The following is a 15315-nucleotide window of genomic DNA, read 5'->3' on the forward strand; positions in this document are numbered from 1 at the left end:
GGTAAAGTCACTCTTGTAAATTCGTGGTAATTTACCAAAATTACGGTGAGAAAAAGGCTATTGATTGATGTCTTTGCTTTTTTTTTCTTGACCTTTTGTTTCCATAAAATATATAATTGAATGAAGTATTACAGAATACAGATGTTCATGGCCGTAGCCAGTATTTGAAAATGAGTGAGGTCAAGGGTTGTTAAGAGTTAACAAATGCTGTCCCAGGAGAAAAGTGCAATAAAATACAGTAAATGTACTATTTTGTGGACTATTTTTGTAGTTAATATACCAAAAATGTGTAATTATGAACATCTAAGTGCACTTAACTCTGCTATTATGAGTCACTATTTATTTCAATGCACTAAAAGCCGCCAGCGTCTCACAGCTGTTCGAGTCCATCTCAGTAATTTTATGCTAAACCATACAGTAACCTGTACAAACTTAATTATTTACCCGAATGCCAATATGAGTCGTTTTAAATTACTTATTAGTCATTCAGAGAACTTCAAATGGTATTTTTTAATATGAAAAATTTAGAGATGTCTGAACCTCGGTGGCCTCAATGCTGGTGACGGCCATGCAGATGTTATAGTAAAGCAAATTATATTTTTTGTCAATAATTTTTAATCTAACAGTCATTTAAATTTTAAAAATATTACCTTTTTTGCACTGCATTATTTTTCTAGCTTCAGCATAAATCAAATTTCCCTTTTTAAACTCACCACTGGGTGGCGCAATCCCTTCAGTCTTTTTTAAGAGCCTGAAATGATAATAAAATATATTTTATAATCAGTTTGAACATTTTCAGTAAATGTCACATCAACCAATAAACTCATTAACGTTCCAATCAACTACAGTGTTTTGTGGTTTGCAACACTAAATATTGCAAATTATTTCATAGGTTATCTCAAAACATTTCAGCTCATACAACATCTGCACCACTAGGTGGAAACATTGCTTAAATTTACAGGTGAAGCTGTGATGTTGCTGAGAATATCAAGAGAAACAAATTACACAGAGACTCACATCAGATCACAAACTCTCTTTATCTCACTGCAGTAATGGCAAAGTGGATGATTGTTGCTCTTTTACTTACAGCTCATGAATCTGGTAAGAACATTCATCATTTTTGTTTTAGTATCTTTTTAAATTACATATGTGGTGAATAACATACACTTCTCATAAAAATAAAGATCCTCAATGTTGGTTTACATTTTATTTCAGGTTGTAAGTCTCAGGAGAGTGTTGACCAGAATAAAAGATTTCAAACAGCTTTTGAAGGAGAAGCTGTAAATATCACATGTACATTTAAAACCACAGATACATCACCATATCTCTTCTGGTACCAGCAAAGAGTGAAAGAATTCCCAAAGTACATGTTGAACAGATTTGATAATGATAAAGAGTTCAAAGAGAGATTTCATGGACATTTCAGCACATCTTCAAAATCATTTCCATTGACAATTCAGGATCTTCATGTGTCTGACTCTGCTGTGTATTATTGTGCTCTGCGGCCCACAGTCACTAAAACACATTCAACACTCATACAATAACCTTTAGCAGTTTAATTTATAATAAATATTGCTGAATTTAAAAATTCATAAATACTTTATGCTGCTTACAGTTACTTTGGGCATTGCTAAAAGCCTTGAATCTGTGAATTTAAAACCTAATTACACTTAATCAGCAGTTATTGCTTACACATTACCACTCTCAAAACGAATAATATAAAACTCATAGTTACTCGCTAACTACTAAACATTAGTTACTTTAGTTACCTTAACTGCCTGCACAGTAACTTAGGATGCTTTGATTTGAGTGAAACACAAACTGTTACCATTAAATTGTAAATGAGATAAACCAAAAGTAATCTTAGCAGCTTTTGTATAGCCACTTACCCCAAATGTGAACTTTTCTTAACAATAAAAGTTAACAGTAACTGCATTAAGCTGAACTTTAAAATTAAGTTAATTTAACATAAACGCTACTTTCCTGTTCTTAATTTTTTCCACAGGTTCACAAACTAGATTATTGATGGGTGTTTGTTGTTTTTTAGTGATATTGTGAAATACTGCATATGAAAATGTCAATGGTAATACCACTGTTAGCCTGAGGATGGCAACATCTACACATATAACACCTGAACCTGTTTTAAACCTTGACAGTGAGAAACTCATTATCATGATATATCAGTCACCATCACAAGCAGCAAACAAAGTGACTTCTACAGCTAAACACTTACATGACATTGGAGCTCAAATATGACTTATCGGTTATTTATTTTATTAATTCTGAACTTGAATTCAAATGGTAGGCAATTCAAATTCTTCATAAATTCTTTTCTTGTTGTACGTTTTTATTATTTTATGATTAATATCATTGACTGTGTGACTTTGCTCTTTATTATTACAGGATCTTTTGGCAAAGACGCTGTCAATCAACCAAAGGAGGACAGAACTGCCATTGAAGGAGAGCAGATTACCCTAAACTGTGAATATGAATCAATTTCAAATGATCCATATCTTTACTGGTACATTCAGCGCTTAAACAACCTCCCTGAATATATACTGATGAGGGGCAAATATACATCAAGCAACAGCTCTGATTTTAAAGACAGATTTGATGCCAGATTGGACACAAAATCAGTTCGTCTGATAATTCAGGATCTTCATGTGTCTGACTCTGCTGTGTATTACTGTGCTCTGCAGCCCACTGTGACTAAAACACATTCAACACTCATACAATAACACTGTGATCAAACAATCAAATTCATCTTCATCACAACACTACTGCAGTTTTAACTAACATCTCATTTGAACTACAATATATTAAAAAAAAGAAAAGTCATCTTAAAGTTGTGTCATTTGGAAAGTTCAAGGCTATGTTTACACGTGGGCGGCTATTTTCATAAACGGACATTTCAACGTCTTCGGTTTAAAACATAATATCGCGCACAAATGTCATTTGTCAGAAAAGTGTTCATGTACACGTACCCGTGCATATATGCCGTAAAGAGAAGCTCAAGCCCACCACGCTGGTGGTGACGCGGACTGGTTCTTTGTGTTGGAGGGAGGAGTTGTTGCAGTAAGTGATCGATGACGTCAAAGTACCGCGAGAGCGAATCGAAATGAGACCTTCACGTGTGATTTCTCAACTCGCTCTCGCGGTACGTTGACATAATCCGTCTGTCGGTTCTTGCAGCGTCGCATGAAGTCAAACACGTGTAAAATTGCTGACCTCCGAGCACTCGTCTCTGCTCCTCGACATAATGAATCAGCTGTATTTGCAAATACAAACACACGAAACGAGTTTGGACGAACATAAATGTGATCTTGAAAGCGTTCAGAGTAGCAGTCACATGTAAACATAGGTTACACTTTGACGTACGTGTGAGCTCTGGCATACTCTGTGACATTGCCTGCTTAAACATCCGTTTGTCTCAGTTTACATGCAACCGTGCAACCGAGATTTTCAAGATCTCCACTCTGGCCGGAGTTTTTAGAAACAATCGGTTTCAGAGGCGAGTTCTCCGTTTGCGTGTAAACGAGGGGCACAAACGAAGGTAAATCTCTCAGTTTTTAAAAATAACCATGTACGTGTAAACAGGGCCTAAGTCTTGTGAGAAGGGTTTTGCTCTCTCAAACCCACCTAAAAACGTCTTTAGGATACAGGTTGCAGGTGAATAGAGATCAGGTGGGGTGTGACTTGTGCTGTCATTATTTAATTGAAATCCAGAGATTCTGCTTCTTTCTGGATGATTTGGAAAGGCTTGGTTACTCTGACTGACAACTAAAAGTTTACTTTGAATTGTTGAATTTATTAACAAATCTGTCTGAATCTGTGTTAGTGAGCACTTCTTCTTTGCCAAGATATTCTATCAACCTCACCGGTGTGGCATATTAAGATGCGAATCAGACAGCATGAATAGTGCCTTAGGGGCCAATCACACCAAAAGCATTTATGGCAGTTGCAGGCGCTTTTTTGAATGATATTCTATGGACAAGGAGTGTATGCGCGCGGGTTATGCGCGCCGAGCGCCTTGCGGTTTTTGCCGCCAGCCGCAGCACACGCTTTTAAAGGAGCGCTGAAAGCGTAGAAGCGCCCGAAGTCATTCGCGTCTTTTCATTGTCCAATCGAATTAGGGGAGAGGCGGGCCTTACGTTGTAGTGAGGGAAGTGTACAGTTGCTTTGAAGAACCGGACTCCATTCACTCACTCTCACCTGCGTGTTTGTGCACCTCTCACCGTCAAACAAGGTGAGAGCAAGCCTCCTCTTTTTAAAGTTTCTGCTAATATGACAGTTAACAGCAAAAGAGCGCTCACGCTTCAATATTTGATTGACAAGACAGCTGACTCGGTGGTTGCTTAGCAATATCAAAAGCCGCATCGCACTGCTCTATTTAAAAAAAAAAGGCAGTGTGTCGTGCCTTGCGTTTCCAAGCGTTTAAAGCACATTTGGCCACTCTAAAATGTGCAGTTTGGGTGGCACAGTGGCTCAGTGGGTAGCACTGTTGCCTCACAGCAAGAAGGTTCCTGGTTCAAGCCCCGGCTAGGGCAGGTACCTTTTCTGTGTGGAGTTTCCAGGGTTGTAGTCGAGTCCAACCCAATCACGCTGTGTTAATTGAATTAATTGATTTCACCTGCAGTGTGTTAAAGCAACACTAAAGAGTTTTTGCTCTTTGCTCCCCCTACAGGTTAGAAGCGGAATTGTTCATTACCTCTGTCATAAATACTGCAGCATAGCTGGTGTCACGGAGTGACTTTTAGGGCGGAACCAAAAGTGAGAGGAGAAGTTCCGCCCGGACCGAATTATACAAACACCCGTCACTTCTGGGAATCCCAGCCAACTCAAATCAAGCGTAATCCATAGCAGGTGTGTAAAGCGGCGTGGCGATCACCGATTGGGCGGTTTGAACGATGAGGGGAGTATAAAGGCAGCGTTGAAGATACAGGAAGTGGTTGTTGTTTGGGAAGAAACACCACGGACGAGGCGGAGTGTTGGAACACTGCAGTAGGGCGAAACAGGCAAAGGCATTTTATGGATTCTCTAAGCGGATGGGACGATTGGGAGTCGACAAACAAAGCAGGTTTGAGAAAAACTGAGTTTGAGGAGAAGTATACTTACCAGTTGTGTGTTGCATTGAAGGCTTTGTGGGAAGACGATACCAGGGCGGAATCACAACAACATTTCCGGGTGTCTAGAGAGTTATCTAGAGAGAGAGAGACGGAGAGGAACTCGTCCACTGAGACGACATCGGCCGTGCCCGGCCCAACAAGCAGCAGCTTGGAGTTGGTAACCCCCCCGCCCTTGAACGAAGCCAAGAGGTGATGTATGGTTTTCCGTATCTATCTTTTAGGACCAGTATCATAAGCCCAGAGTGAAGATTCAGTGACGCTATCGAATACTTACCTGAAGAACGAGCTAAAAGCTAACTTGCCTTGCATAAGCTCTGTAAGCCCAGAGTGAAGATTCAGTGACGCTATCGAATACTTACCTGAAGAACGAGCTAAAAGCTAACTTGCCTTGCATAAGCCCTGTAAGCCCAGAGTGAAGATTCAGTGACGCTATCGAATACTTACCTGAAGAACGAGCTAAAAGCTAACTTGCCTTGCATAAGCCCTGTAAGCCCAGAGTGAAGATTCAGTGACGCTAACGACTACTTACTTGTAAGAACGAGTTAAAAGCTAATTGCCCTGTAAGAGTCTTGTAAGTCCAATGTGAAGATTTAGTCCCTCCGTGGAGTGCCCCCTCTGTGTACACGAGTCAAAGACTACTTACCTTGAACTCTCCTTGTGTCCAGTATACAGGTTTAGTCGCTCGGGGAGATACCTGCCCGTCACACATGACAACCCGGCCCCCAGCGGATCCAGTGGAACTATACGTACCTCCGCTACTTACCTGTGCCCTCAGGAACCTCTGTGGAGTATACAGCCTTCGCCGAGAAGTCCACTGGAGTGGAGGTGTTGTCCGGGTGCCCCGCGAAGCCAGACCTCAGGAACAAACTACGTACACAGTAACAGGTAGTCATTCTCCGTCTTCCCCATTATTCATCGTGTGTTTCTGTTGCCTTCAGGAAAGGAGAAGGCTGCCACGAGGAAACAAACCCATAAGAGAGGATCAAGGGTCCATCAGGAGTTGATAGAAGTTCTGCGAAGGGACGAAGGAGCTCCGTCCCTCTCTCCCCCTGTGGTCACTTACCCTTGATGTCACGGAGTGACTCGGTAGGGCGGAACCAAAGTGAGAGAAGAGGTACCGCCCGGGCTGGATTTCACAAACACTGGCACTTCCGGGTTCCCCGGGAATCCCCAAAATTACACGGATTAGATCACAGCTGTGTAAACAACGTGGCGAGTGTTGATTGGGTGAGTCATGCCAGGAAGAGTGGTATAAAAAGGAGAGTGAAGATACCGGAAGTGCGCTGTTGTATTGGGAAGAACGCCGCGAGTGCATGCTGGGTTATGATACGAGTGTGGGAAAAGGCACTGTTTGGAGTTGTCTTGGAGATCTGTTGAGAGAGAGAGAGAGAGCGAGAGAGAGAGAGAGAGAGAGAGAGAGAGAGAGTCAAAATCCAACGGAGGGTGAGAAAGGAACTTATTGAAGCGAGTCGATATATTCATTGTTGTCTGTGTTTACAAGAAGGTCTGGGCGAGTCACACTGGTGGAGTTGGATGCATTGTGGATTCCCTGAGAGGACAGATCGATTACCGATATAAAAGTCGTGAGTACCATTTAGCAACAAGCCTGTGATTTAGTGACATAACCAAGGAAAAGTGTTACCGGTTCATAGCGGCCCCACCGTGTGTGTGTGACGGGTGGGTGAGCCGGAGTACGTGAATTATAATGCTGATATTATTTTATTAGCCTATAGAAAAATTATTAGGCACTTTTTATCCATGTGTATGTTACAAAAAGGGGGAACGAGATAATTTAATTGCTCTAGTCTAGAAAGTATGCCCCCCAGCCTTTGATGGTCCATGCCCGTTGACCCCGCGGGCGCCTGACGAGGTTTGACAGAGGCCGTTTCTCAATCCGAAGGCTGCAACCTCCAGAGGTCGCATTTCTACATACGTCATCAAAACTTTCTTATTTCGTAATATTAACGATTATAAAGTTGACTATTATTCTTAGTTAATCGTAAATTGTTGTGATATGCTCATGAATTGCTAATGTAATGTTCAGTTAACTAAAATAAACCAGGCTTGATGACGTATGCAGCCTGCATATGTGACCTCGCGCAGGCTGCAGGCTTCGGGTTGAGAAACGGCCAGTCAGTAGGCAACTTTTGGAAATGGCCCGAAAAGACAGCAGGAGTCAGGATCGGAAAAAAAAGAAGAAACTGCGGGATGATGCCCGTGCATCACTTGCAGGTAAGTCCAGAGGTGGAAAGTAACGAATTACATTTACTCGCGTTACTGTAATTGAGTAGTTTTTTTGTGTATTTTTACTTTTTTGAGTAGTTTTTAAAATCTGTACTTTTACTTAAGTATGTTTTATTTAAAGTATTGTACTTCGCTACATTTTAAATCATATCCGTTACTGAGTAAAAAAATACTTTAAAAAGCAAGGTGATAAAGACGCGCAACGGATGTAAATGGGCGGGGCCCGGGGGAACGCGCAAAAAGAACCATGGAGACGGACGAGACAGTCGCGCGCTAATGCAGACCCGCCTCAGTTCAAATCTTATGAAAGAAACCGCTGGTCATATTTAAGCGACCACTTTCCACTGACGCGAAGTGAGTGTTTCATTTCTATGAAAGGTAGGATTCATGCTCTTAAGTACGAAATTGCACGACACGTTTTTAATACCATGCGCATTATCTTCCGAGGTCTAGCAGCTTCGCGTCAAGTCAAACACAACTTCAAAACGTCCTCGAGAATGCGCAGGTCATTAGACATTGCAGAGAGAGAGAGAGAGAGAGAGCGAGAGAGAGCGAGAGAGAGAGAGAGAGAGAGAGAGAAGAATAAAGGTCTGACATCAGGTACCCAGGTCAGGGAAGTAAGAAGATAATAAACGTGTCAAATGTATATAGACATGGCACTCATCTCATTATATGCTCATTTAAACTATATATAGCAATATACCAGCAATACATCAATTACAACCTTACTATAGTGATTGTATTTACAAGCTGCTGAGCTGACCACCTTCAAAAGTGCATAACTCACATGTAAAATCATTAAACAATTCCATAAATGTTTCTTACTTTAAAAAAGCTTTTTATTTTATTAACTTTTTGTTATTGCACTTTAATTGTAAATATGTTCCTACAATTAAAAACAACCCCACTGAGCAAAGCGTCTTAAAAAGACGTCATTTCGACGTCCCATGAGAAGCCAGAATGAAAGTTTTTATGACTTCTTTTTATGACCTGTTCTGAACATCCAAGATTGATGTCAAGGGGACCTCCATGCAAAGTAAAACTATTTAAAATGTGGCCTTTTTAAACATTATATGTGTATATATAATCTTTATATATGAATAAATGTTAAAAAAATTTGCTTATAGATAATTCCCAAATATACCAGTTCCACCTTAACTGTCTGCGTCTGCAATCTTGCTCTCTCTCTCTCTCTCTCTCTCTCTTGCGCTCTCTCTATTTCTCTCTCTCTCTCTCTCTCTCTCTCTCTCTCTCTCTCTCGCGCGCGCTCTCTCTCTCTCTATCGTTCAATAATTGAAGTGAAGTGACGTGAACTTCACTCTCCCTCCCACACTTGCTCTCACTGGATAATTGTTACATGTACATTCTCTAAAACAATGTCATCACCATTACAAAAAGTTGTTTTAACAAAGCATTGTTTTGAAGTAGGACCATACTGACTAAACAAACCAAATTCACTCTATTTTTTGTCATTTCTACCTGCTCGTTTTTTAGAATTTACAAGATTCTGATGTTTTATTGAACATGCTTTGTCACCACCATGGCGATCAGTGCCTCACCCAGTTGGGCAGTTCGACTCCTTGTTTTTATATTGTCGTGTGTGTGCCTGATGATGGTGTTTTTAAAACACATTATTATTGCACGAAGTGTTTGTTACCAATGCAACTTACTTGTGACTTCACATTAATTACATTGATGGTCAGAAGTGATGGTATAATATAACATAACTGAACTAACAACACAGATAAGGCATCATAGATTTAGTTTAGAAGTAAACTTCTATCTCAGTTTTGTTTGGAGCTGCAATAAACATACTTTGGTGCATACTGCTGCCTACTGTAACTGAAAATGAAACCTCGTGGCTGTAATCAAAAATCTAAAGTCTAGATTTTTTTGACACAGATGCAGACATCAAGAATCAGCTCATGAATCACAACGATGGTGAGTTTTCTAAATGTTGCAATGCATTGCACCAGCGTATTATAAAACTAATGAGTCCAGAGAGTGTCACCACTGTTGTGATTCATGGGCTGATTCTTGATGTCTGCATATGTGACAATGAAATCTGGACTTTTAATTGTATATAAGCGCTTCCCAGTGGTTGTATGAACCTAAATAATAAGTTGGATGCGACACCTCAAATCAACTGAGAAATTGAGACAATACTACAGGGTTTACAAAATGAATTTACAGACTTCACATATGTGGTATTACTCTTGGTAAACTTTGAATGAAGTTGTAAAATCCACATGTGAGTTTTGTTTATAACAAATTTTCTTTGCAGCAATTAACATGCTTTAGCAAACACTCTTACAAAGACCAAACACTACTATGAAAAGTCAAAGAGTCAAACTACCCAACTAAAGGAATCACTGATCGTCATTATGGTGACAAAACATTTTCAATAAAACGTCAGCATACACATCTCTGTTAATTAAAGAGAGGGAGAGAGAGAGAGAGAGAGAGAGAGAGAGAGAGAGAGAGAGAGAGAGAGAGAGAGAGAGAGAATTTAGGGTGGAACTTTATCTATGAGCAGTGCTATGTTTTTGAGCACTCATTCATATATAAAGATTAAATTATTTTATCAGCTTAACAAAATTTTTCTACAAAAATACACGTGATGTTTATGTTTTTTGACTCAGAACTCATAGACCACATTTGTATAAAATGTTTTTGTATTGATTTCCTGAACCCCTTTTGGACGTCTACCTGACGTCCAAGAGGGGTCATAGTCAGACGTCCAGATACTGTACCAGATCTGCACGTTGTATAGACATACAGATAAGGGCCTGGACCAACCGACCTAATATAGACATGATCTACACGTCGGGGAGACGTCTCATGTTTGGTGGGACTAGTTTGAGATTTATATTCCCTTTTCGTTTTGAACTATACTAGAATCCTCCACCTCTTCCCGCTGTAAAAAAAGTAACTTTTACTCTGAGTAAAGTTAAAATGACTTACTTTTTACTTTTACTTGAGTAGATTTTTAGACAAGTAACTTTACTTTTACTTAAATAAAATATTATTAAAGTAACTTTACTTTTACTTGAGTACAATATTTTAGTACTTTTTCCACCTCTGGGTAAGTCCATCATGTTTAATCATTCCTAATAAGGGAAATGCGCATGGGCTGCAGCTGCTGCTAATCGTAATGCGCCTCGAACTTGCGGTGCTGACTTTAATGTTAGCAAACTAGTTTATAACTTCAGTGCAAGCTAAATTGAGATTTTACTGTAAAACATTACCTATGCATATGCATTTTATTAATAACTGACGCAGCTGCTACTTTCAATACGTTTCTTTAGATATTGAGCAGTAGTTTATTTTGTGGTTTATTTTGACGTGACAGTGGTTAAAACTTTCTCAGTCAAAGTTAACGTTAGCAGTCAGTGCACATGGTAGGCTAACAATTCATGACTCTTAAATATATAAATATAAAACATCATTATTTATGATATGAAGCAACCATTACTGTGACAATTAGTTCTCTGAATCTTGATTTTATTTAAGAATATTGATTATTCTTGTTTATTGATGTTTATCCCAGCCAACATTGCTTGGTGGGGCCAATGTAGGCCCCATATTGGCTTGCAATATGGGCACCAAGTTGGTTTGTCCGCGGGTTCCATGCTGGCCCCATCTGACTTAGCCCACATTAACCTTCTGTAGAAACTGAAGCCAATGTTGACTTAACCAATACCAAGTATGAGTGTGGTTAGGTTGAAGAAGGGATAAAGATAATGAAGATGTGAATTAAGTGATGATTGACCATTAATGTTAAACACCTGCTGTTAATAAACAGAATTACTAAAGAAAGATGAACAAGAAGAGAATAAAGAGAAAAGACCAGCAGAACCGCAACAACTAAAAAAAAAAAAAATAAATAAACATTTCTTGGCGGAGCCAATGTAGACAGCAAAATCCCAAGTGTTAAATGAATGCTGCTCAGTGTTAATATAGATCCACACTACAGAGTGTTAAAAAAGTAACATTGAAGCATTTTACATCTTACTTGTAGAGTTATCTATTAACTTAGGTTTAGATGTTGGCTGTTTCATTTAAAGTCACCCTTATTGTGATCAGTGTTTGTTTTAGTGGGGCTCTTTACTCTGTTTTTTACCTTATTTATTATTTTCTGGTTGCTATAACTTTTGTGTTTGAAACATGTTTGTTATGGCAACGAAAGAGATGAAAGTGTCAAGTGTGATTCTATGGTGGTTGTAAGGATATAGTGTCTAACATTGTCATGTAAAAAACTGAGTGAGTGTTTGTTTGTTTACCAAAAACACAATAATGTGATACTGAAGTATGACATCTGGCACTCTCATATCAGTTTGTAATTTTAAAGAAAGTTGAGACAGTGTACAGTTCAAAATTAGCTGTTGTTTAATTTAGACACCCAAACATAAAGAATCAGAGTATGGATTTCAATAATGGTGACCATAAAATGAAAAGCTTTATGCTGCAATGCATTCTGGGTATCAACAAATTACAAATCTTATCCAGAACTCCCAGAATGCACTGCGGCATGAAAAAATCATGAACACTTTGGCATTTTTCTTTGTCACCATTGTTGAGATTCATACTCTGAGACTTGATGTTTGTGTGTAAAAAAAAACAAAAAACATTATCTAGATGTTAATGTTCAACATTACGTATCAACCACCATAACAGAATTGCAACATGGTCTCTTCTTTGCCATAACAAATATAAAACACAAAGTTATAGCAGCCAGTAAAAAAAACAAGCTGAAACCCAAGAGTCAAGAGTCCAACTAAAACAAACAATGATCACCATGATGGTGACTTTAAATAAATCAAAGAGATCAAAAACAGAAAAATCAAACAGAGATGGTGAAAGAAAAGATATAGTCACAGATTAACTCCACACTATTTCATTTGTGTGGACCTTAATAAACACTGAGCAGCATTAATTTAACACTGGGGATTTTGCTGTTTACATTGGCTCCACCAATAATTTTTATAGAATGTTTGTAGTTGTTGTGGTTCTGCTGGTCTTTTCTCTTTATTCTCTTCTTGTTCATCTTTCTTTAGTGATTCTGTTTATTAACAGCAGTTGCTTATCATTAATGATCAATCATCACTTTGTTCATCTCTTCATTATCTAATTAACTTCATCACTTCTTCAACCCAACCACACCCATACTTGACTTTGGTTTAGTCCACATTGACTTTAGTTTCTACAGAAGGTTAATGTGGGCTAAGTCAGATGGGGCCAGCATGGAACCCGCGGACAAACCAACTTGGGGCCCATATTGCAAGCCCATATGGGGCCTACTTGGCCCCACAAAGCAATGTTGGCTGGGATGTAATGTAATTTATTTAAAGTGACATTGTACTTGTGAAAAACATGTCTGGATTATTTTGATAATTTAAGTTTGCTATTCTATAAAAGTTTTCACTTTCAAATGTGTACTGTGTGTTGGCTAAAGCTGTGAAGATTTTGCTCTCTGCAATAAAGTTATATGTTTGGTAATAAAAACTTAAACTGGCAAATACAAACGTTCTTTTTGTTTCTCAGGGTTGGGGGGCATTATAAAGGAATTATGCCTAGGGCACCAAAATGGCTAGCAGCGGCACTGGCTAGTACGATCTGGTTCGAACATCGCTCGGCGTAGCGATTCAGACCCCCCCCAGAGCCGGTCTAGCCAGGAGAGGAGTACGGACCCTAAATATTCACTGGAGTGTGTGCTGTGCAGCGTGTGAGTGACTTATTTGATGTGATTTCACCTGAAGCTTTTGCTGTGTTGTGCCGTGTCCTTGTTGTCTGTACTCACCCCAGGAAGGATCAGGCCTCTGTGGAGAGTACCAAAAACAAATGTGATATATAAGCCACAAAATGAGTGCACGCAAAATAGTACATTTACTAAGTGTACTTAAAAAGTGTTATTTAAGTGCACTTTTTTCACCTGGGATAGCATTTGTTAACTCTTAGCGCCTGAAAATTTGAATGATTTGTCTTTGGTCCAATAATAACAACTGATAGGACATATAAAACCAGTTGATAATAACATTTCTTAGAGTTTTACAGTCTTTGTAACATTATTGATTGATGATTATTTTTGTGAAGTCACCGTTCAGGTGAACCTTGTTTCCTTTGGTATGCATGCTCCACATTCAACTCATTGTATTTCTCTCCACTATAATGAAGATACACGTGAACAGTGCAGTCTGTGCAGAATTAAGTTCATTGATTGATTGACAAAGAGTCAGTCCTGAATATCATTCATTACACATTGTTATATAGTTAAATGACAACTTAAGTTTAGTCTTCATGAACACCAAGTGAACTTAACTGTTTAAGTGCACTGTACAAACTCAAAGTTTGGTGAACTTAACAGTTTAAGTTCAGTTTATGTCGTCACCAAGTTAATTGAACTTAAATATATACGTTTTTTGGAGACCCATTACTTAATTGAATTGAGGCATCGAGTTTACTCAATCAAATGAGTTCAGTCAACTCATTAGGGTTTTCAGTGTACAGTGAAAGTATTCTGCGGAGAGGGGTAACAAGTAGATTGTAAACACCAATGCAATGTAGAAACAAAAATATTTATTAGGCCAAACATCTGACATTTCATCTATATGTATGGGCCTATACTGCAATAATTAGTGATTGGTTAGTGATCAGTTAAGCAATTAGTGTTTGCACCTGTGAGAAGAGTGAGTGTGACCTGGTGAATAAGGCTTTTCTCAATATGCGTTCTTCAGTGATCTTGCGTCTTTGTGTTCTTGCTCTACGTCATCATTAACCATCGAAGTTCAAATCCAATTCTCAAGAACACAAGTAAAGAGGACATATGAAAATACCCAGATGTGTTCTTGATATCGAGGATGCATCGAGTGCAGACTTGCGTGCTGAAATCTGGGGAGGTCAGGTGACCAACAGGAAGATCGCACACATATCAATTCTCACAGGTGCGTTCTGCGTTCTTCCAAGGTCGCCTGGCAAGACAAATCTCCACGAGAATGCACGTCCGTTCTTTACATTCTTGGAATTGAGAAACAGCCTAAGTGTAGCATTTTATTGGTTGTGTTTGAAAAAAGACAGCAACTCAATTCCTGTTAGATTTTTGTGTTTTATGTAGAGAATTGTATGTAGTGTTTAAAAAAATGTTTTGTGCAATTAAAAACTGAGTCAAAGGCTGAGCAATAACTATGGTTTTGGAGATTTGGTGTGTAGGTTTGCACTTTAAGTGAGAGGTTTTAAAAATCGTGTGACATGAAAAGATTTTGTGTGTTAGCTTTTGAAAAAAAAACTGTAGTAGTGGAGGAATCTTAATATTTCAGTATCCAGTGTGGAGGATGAGAGGAAAGTCTAAATGTCACAAACCACACCTACAATTTCACACCTTATAGCTTTACATCAACTGAATGTACTTGTTTATCTTTCAGCTTTGATTCATTAAGTCAATAATTATATAGTTTATTAGTAAACATGGAGAGTTGTATTTTACTGATTCTTCTAACAGTGGCAGGTAAAGTGCACTTAAGTCTGTCAATAAATATGTTAAACTTTATGTATCTATATAAGATATTAAAAACTTATTTCAGATGGTATTTAATATTTTTTAATTTTAAATGTTACTTTATGCTTCTTTTCCTTTGCAGGTGTATTTGCTGACAGCATTGAACCAAAAGACAAGAATATAATCAAGACTGAAGGAGAATCTGTGACACTGAGCTGCACATATGAAGCAACCAGTCTCTATGTTTATCTTTACTGGTACAAACAACATCCTAATAGTGAACCTCAGTATTTACTGTATAAAGGTGCTCGATCACGGAGTAGCTATGCAGATACAGCAGACCGTCGGTTTAAGTCAACAGCATCAGATTCATCCACTGAACTCATTATTGACAGTGTAACTCTGTCAGATTCAGCTTTATATTACTGTGCACTGAGAGTTGAAGCCCAGTGA

The 15315-nt window shown here is 38.7% G+C and overlaps 1 gene segment (V, D, J or C); it reads left to right on the top strand.

Moving 5' to 3' along the window:
- Positions 1–7279: 7279 nt before the first annotated feature.
- Positions 7280–15315, top strand: LOC141351431 (T cell receptor alpha variable 18-like). The segment is given in 2 exon segments: positions 7280–7358; positions 15005–15315. Coding segments are annotated over 2 exon segments (390 nt in total).

The sequence above is a fragment of the Misgurnus anguillicaudatus genome, chromosome 2 (genome assembly GCF_027580225.2).
Source record: "Misgurnus anguillicaudatus chromosome 2, ASM2758022v2, whole genome shotgun sequence".
Taxonomy (NCBI): Eukaryota; Metazoa; Chordata; class Actinopteri; order Cypriniformes; family Cobitidae; genus Misgurnus; species Misgurnus anguillicaudatus.